At 43.0% G+C, this 6622-nt stretch overlaps 1 protein-coding gene across 1 annotated transcript; it reads left to right on the top strand.

The window, feature by feature from the left end:
* Positions 1-1801: 1801 nt before the first annotated feature.
* LOC308250569 (C-X-C motif chemokine 6-like) lies at positions 1802-3877 on the top strand (the record flags this gene model as incomplete). Its single annotated transcript, XM_080673271.1, has 4 exons — positions 1802-1907; positions 2071-2203; positions 2334-2417; positions 2779-3877. The coding sequence occupies 4 exons, from the start codon at positions 1802-1804 to the stop codon at positions 2795-2797; spliced, it is 342 nt and encodes a 113-aa protein (XP_080529397.1). The 3' UTR covers positions 2798-3877.
* Positions 3878-6622: the final 2745 nt, after the last annotated feature.

Below are 6622 nucleotides of genomic sequence, written 5' to 3'. Positions count from 1 at the left end.
GTCTTATCCACATTAGTGTGGTTTAACTGTGGTCTGTAGATGCACCCTAATCTCTAAAAAGTCAACATAATAAATCTGTAGGCTATTTTTCCAGATTACCACTCCCCAGAAGGATGAAGGATTGCATTAGCTGAGTCAGATATGATGCCGATTGTATCAGGAAGCTATGCAGGAGAGAGACCTTCCCGTTCAGCTTCCCGCAAAGTGAGACCAAACATCTCAGCCTTCCTTGTCTAGAGAATTTCTTAAGTTTCCTTCCAGACTAGATGTCCTAAAGACCTATGACACCTCCTCCTTGATCAGCAATGGAGGTGATGTCCTGCCAAGGAAGATGAGTAGAAGAGTTTAATAAAATTCCCCAAGGTCACCAGGGACAAGGGAAAGAATTTTGTTCCATGACTGGTTTCTGATTGCCATTATAGTCACTGATTGCCTTTGCTGAACTACTGTGAGGACAGGGTCTTGAGAACAATCCAAGAGAGTATATCCAGCAAGACTTTCATGAAAGAAAGCCAGCGTGCTATTCCAATATCATAGCTATGCATGCCATGGATTTAGAACTGTAAAAGACTTGGCCATTAAATCTTCAGTGTTCCATCTACTTCCACAGATAACAGAGAGAGTAAGGTAAGGCAGAGAAATCAGGATGTTAGCTTACCCCTCAAATTTAGGGACTTACTCCAGACCAGAGCAGGCCTGCTGAAACAGCCATGGTCACCCTACTGATCATGAAGTCAGATGGTTCCAGAAGTTTGTGTCTGAGTCACCTTTCCCTTACATGAACTTGTTTGAGTGAAGCCAGAGTGGGTGCTGTCTTGCTGCCAAATTGATTCAAATCTCTAGACCAAACTTCATGATGAACCCCTCAAACCCATCAGCCTCCCACAGCTTCTCCAAACTGGGTCAATGTATGCACCTGGCTGAAGAGCCATAGCTAGAGCAGGCTGGGTCTCCCTGGCCTTGCTGTCACCCTCACACACCTCACCCTACCCCAGACGAAGAACATACCTCTTCCAATTCAACAGTGTACTGAACTGCAGAAAGCAAGGTATCATCTGGCAGGGCAATATGCTTGCTAAACTACAAGTATAAGATTTCCAGTAAGCAGACTTGATTTGCCAGCCTATTCCTGCCACTGAGTTAAATTGGGAGTGCAGACACTTAAACCATATTATCTTGCCTTCTAAAGCTGGCTGAAGTTCAAAAAAAATAAACTAATTTGAGAAACCTAGAATGGCCCGCCTGCAAGGAGGCGAGGTAGGGCTTTCAGTGTCACGCAGTTCTGATCCGGGCTTACAGTTCTTGATAATACATTCAAGTTAAGGATGATGATAAATTTTTCTAAAGTTAAACCTCCTGCTACTTTGGTTCCAGTCCTCCTCTTTAGATGGGGATGAGGTGCACCTCCTAAGGGACTCTGCTCCCCAGAAGCTGGTCTTCGCCAGCCCTGGCGGGCCCCAAAGATGAAATCTCCCCTGGATTGCCCCTCTGCTACAGCTCCATCCACGCGGGGCCAAGTTACTACATGCTCCACGGATGGGGTGCACGCAACTCCTCCCAGTTACCCCCCTGCCCAACTCTCACTGCCCATTTCCTCCCCCAAACCTCTTACCCCCCGCCCCCTCGGCCCAGGGAATTTCCCCAGCATCCCAAAGCTTTGAGTTTCCTGCCTGGAGGAGGGGGCGAATGCCAATATAAGGGATGCGCTGGGCTTGGGGACTCCACAGTGCGCTGGAGTTTCAAATCCCTGCATCAACTCCTTGCAGAATCCGCGCCCTCTCGCCGCTGCCTCCTCGCCGCTATGAGTCTCCTGCCAAGCCGCGCCGCCAGCCTCCCGGGCCCTTCTGGATCGCCGTGCACGCTGCTGGTACTGCTGCTGCTGATGCTGCCAGGGCCCCTGGCCAGCGGTGAGTGCTCACAGCCAGGGACGCACGGGGCAGAGCGATGTGCCCCAGCCTCTGCAGCAGCGGCTTCAGCATCGGGAGCGCAGGGAAGTGTCCCAGGCCAAGCTTGCGGGAGTTGTTTTCCCAGCAACCTGCCCGCGTAACGGTGTCTCTCTTTCTGCCCCAGCTGGTCCTTCCATGGCCATAGTGAGCGAGCTGCGCTGTGTGTGCTTAGCCGTCACCCACAAGATTCATCCCAAAATGATCAGTCACCTGGAGGTGGTCGCCGCAGGCCCAGGGTGCCCCAATGTGGAAATTATGTAAGTCCTAGTGCACTGCGGTGTCCACGGTGTCCACGGTGTCCACTGTGACCTTGGCCTGGGTCTTCAGCTCCTGTGGCTCATAGACACATCCTTTTTCCCCTCCCCACCCCCTTTTTTTTTTCTGCAGAGCCACCTTGATGAAGGGGAACAAAGTCTGTCTGGACCCAGAAGCCCCTGTGGTCAAGAAAATCATCCAGAAAATCTTGAACAGGTACCTGTGGCTTTGATCTTCGTGGTTTTTAATCTTCTCTTGGAATGCAGCCTGTTCACGGTCCTTACTCTATGCATAGGTTTGGCTACCACATCCCAGACCATTCTTTAAAAGGTTGTTCAGGAGAAAAGGGAAAGTTGTTCCAGAACGTTCAGGGAAAATCTTTATCACCAGCCTTCCATGTAATCGCCCAAGTGGTCGCCCAGAACTCTTGACTATGATGTATATATTTTGTTAGCTTAGTCCTTGAGTCCACCCTTTGCTCTTTATTGATCTTAAGCTCTGTGTTTTGAAAACTAGTTGGAGTACACCATAGTGTGGAAATTTGGTTAAAATGATACTTTTTTTTTTTTCTTAACAGTGGAAAGCAGAAAAATTAAGAGAAAGGATTGTGCTTTGGAAAAACTGCCTAGTTCTTCAGCGGAGCAGTTTTCTGGGGATCTCTGGACCCAGTGAAGACAAAAAGCAAGGGCTAATTTTCTCCAATGAGTGAGGTTTTCTCATGAATCCCCCACTTTGAGAGATGGATGGGACGAAGGACCTATGTTTATCCTTGCAGCTTTCTGCTCATCTTATGAAGTATTTTACATAGTATTTACTGCTATTTATTTTGCTGCTATTTTATCTTCTATGCTAATGAAGTATTTGTTAATTGACTAAATAGTGAATCCAGAATCACTGATTGTTACTCTTTCAAGGTGACTGGTTTATTTCTAGAATATGTTCCTTAGAACATTATTGAAAAGGCTGTAGATTTAATAGGTGAATGATCTTTCTTTAGAATGCTATATATGAAAATATTCTGTAATCCCCAGTCTTCTCATGAAATTGTAACTATTTAGTATTAGTTCTTGAAATTAGAGAATTTCCTTACTCTTTACCCTGGGATCCTATTTCAATTATATTGCATTAGAAAGCTGGGCACATCATACAGCTATCAGTGTAGAATATATTTCCTTATTTAGAATTTTGAAATTTTTAAATTCTATAAGGAGTAATATATTATTTTCCTATAACTTTAGACATTTGATGTCTTCTTAGTATGGCATAATGTCATGACTTACTCATTAAGCTTTGACTTTTATATTGTATTTATTAACTATTTTATTATGAGTACTATAATTTTAATCACTAAATAGTTGCTTTGGATGAAGAAGCTAGGAAATAGGTAAATTCCTTATTGCTAGTTTCTTTATGAATACATTGCTTTAGTATTTTTAAGAATGAGGCAAACTTAATCTATACTCTGAAATTTTTGAAAATATATCTGAGCTATTTGAATATAAACTCATTTAGTCTTCAAAAAATATACAGCACTGCTAAGATTTGTAGATGCTTATGTTGTATCTTTTAAGGGTTTGACAATTTTGTTATAAAGAATTATAGATGCATCACATTTACTATGTTAAAATTGTACTTTTAACTGTGTCATTGGTTTATAGAACCTTTTTATTCTTTGGAAAAAATAAAAGATTTAAAAAATTTACTCATGTTGTTTCTTCTTTCTTATACTGTTATAATATTTGTATTTTTCTTTAATTCTACCTTATTTTGAAAATTATGCTGCTCTCTGGCTATCAGAAAGAACCCTTATTTCCCAATGCCATTGCATTTGTTCAGCCTTTCCAGTTACCCCTTCACGGTACCATAGCCTCTTGATTCTTTAGAAAACACAAGTTTCCTTACCTTAAATCCTTAACTGGCTTCCTATTTCCTAGGCATAAAATAAAAGTTTAGAAGGATGGCAAATTACGTTCAGTCTCATCCAACTCCTGGTTACTTCTTCAGCTTCACTTTTCCTTCCCATCTTTGCAGTCAAATGTTTAGTTCTTTCCTGGATCCGTGCTTTTGCATTTGCTAAGGCTCCAACTAGAAGTAGCTTTCATCTTCTAGGAGGAAGCTTATTCATCCTTCTGCACTCAGCTCAAACAACACCTCCTTCACAGTTTTCCTTGACACTCCCAGCAGAATTCAGTTTCTATTTTGATGTTTCCATAGCATCTTCTAGATATTTGAATTTATTTGAATAGTGAATATTGCATTGCTTTCACTTGTTTAGAAGTTTCCTTACCCTACTCTACTAAGGGCTCTCCCAGAACATCAACCATATTTCATTTCCCTCTGCATCTCCCATACCTGACACAGATTGGTTTAATGAATAAATAAATAATCCAGAACCTTGGGTTGCCACTATCCTAAAATCAATAACCTGGACCATGCTAAATGTTAAATAAATTTAATTCCTTTACCTTCTTTTCTCCTTCTAGTCTAAGAGCAATCCAACAAGACCTTGGAAAATGCAGCCCCTCAACATATAACACCTACCTCTCCCTTTCATCTGGCTAACTCCCACTCTTCCTTGGAGGGCAGTTCACCTGTCATTTAGGGCCTCTCTGACCCTTTCCCTCACCACATTAATGCCCTTTTTACATTCTCTCATAAAAATTTGTTCTTTTCCTTTATAACATTCTGTCACCAACATAACTATAGAGTCTATGGAGACTATATATATGTGGTCATTCATTTAGTGTCTATTCCAACTTCACTATAAGCTCCATCAGGTCAAAGACAATGTTTATCATGTTTATCTCAGTTCTTAGGGCAGTGACTAGCTCATAGTAGGTGCTCAAACAGATGTACTGTCTAGACTAAATAAGTCCCACTGTCTTTCTAGTATTAAAATGGCAATTTTATGTAAATAACTCATTCTCAGGAAAAGCACAAAAACAACAAAAAAGGACTAATCCAATTAGTATGCCGATATCCACCCCCCAATTAAATTAATATAGTGTATATGCTTATATTGGCATGGATTTGTATATATTAGTATATACTAATATGTCACAAGCTTATTAAACTATATGTAACCTGGGGGGAGAAACCAAGATGGCGGCATAGGTAAGCACCTAAACTGCTGCCTCGCACAACAATTTCAAAACTACAACTAAAAGACAGAACGGACACCATCCAGAACCACAGGAAAGCTGGCTGAGTGAAAATTCTACAACTAGAAGGAAAGAGAAAAGCTCACAGAGAATTGGAGGTACGGCAAAGGGTCTTTTTGCACGCAGAGAGGAAGGGCGGCTGAGAGCCTGGCTGACTTTCTCTGGCGGAAGGGGGAAGGAAGCCCCGACCGCACTGAGCCCCAGTTCTGACTGCACTGAACCCCAGTTCCAGGCAAGCCCCTGGGGACCCACGCTCTTGTGGGGGAAATCTGGACTCTTGGGTGGAGACTCGGGAGCCGGGGAAGGCAGAGCGTGCGCGCAAGGGCAAGGCTGACGTGTGCGCAAGGGCAAGGCAGAGCGTGCGTGCAAGGGCCAGGCTGAAGGCATGCGCGTGCGCGCAAGGGCAAGGCTGACGGGAAGCCAAGACTGTTTGCTCCGCCCTGAGACTCCACCCCATCCAAGCTGAGCACAGAGGCTTTTGCAATTTGGCAAGTCTAATCCTATAAGGCTGTCTCCAGCACCGAACTTCTCCCAGAGTAGACACAGCTAATCCTTACAGCCAACTGGCCTGGAGGTCAATTCCTCCCAGTGATACCAACAACAATCAAGACTTAACTACAACAAGGCTGTACACACAGTCCACAAAGGGGTGCACCAAGAGTGTCCACCTCAGGTTAACTGGGGAGGCCGACCCACTGGGCCATATAGGAAACCTAGCACACAAATCTACCCTACCAACTCAGGGAAGCAGTGAAAATGCAGCGTCAAAGAAACAGATCACAAATGAAAGAAATGGAGGAAAACAAACGACTGGATATAGAATTCAAAACCACGGTTATAAGGCTTTTCAAGAATATCCTAGAAAAGGCCGATAAATATAACGAGACCCTCGAAGATATGAAAAAGGACCAACTAGAAATTAAACATACACTGACTGAAATAAAAAATATTATACAGAGACCCAAAAACAGACTAGAGGAATACAAGAATCAAGTCAAAGAATTGAAATATAAAGAAGCAAAAAACACTCAACCGAAAAAGCAAAAAGCAAAAAAAAAATCCAAAAAGTTGAAGATAGTGTAAGAAGACTCTGGGACAACTTCAAGTGTACCAACATCAGAATTATGGGGGTGCCAGAAGAAGAGAGAGAGAAAGATACTGAAAACCTATTTGAAGAAATAATGACCGAAAACTTCCCCCACCTGGTGAAAGAAATAGACTTACAAGTCCAGGAAGCGCACAGAACCCCAAACAAAAGGA

The sequence above is a fragment of the Plecotus auritus genome (assembly GCF_963455305.1).
Source record: "Plecotus auritus genome assembly, chromosome: 1".
Taxonomy (NCBI): Eukaryota; Metazoa; Chordata; class Mammalia; order Chiroptera; family Vespertilionidae; genus Plecotus; species Plecotus auritus.
The sequence above is the reverse complement of the archived record's forward strand: the minus strand, read 5'-3'. Positions and strand labels throughout refer to the sequence as shown.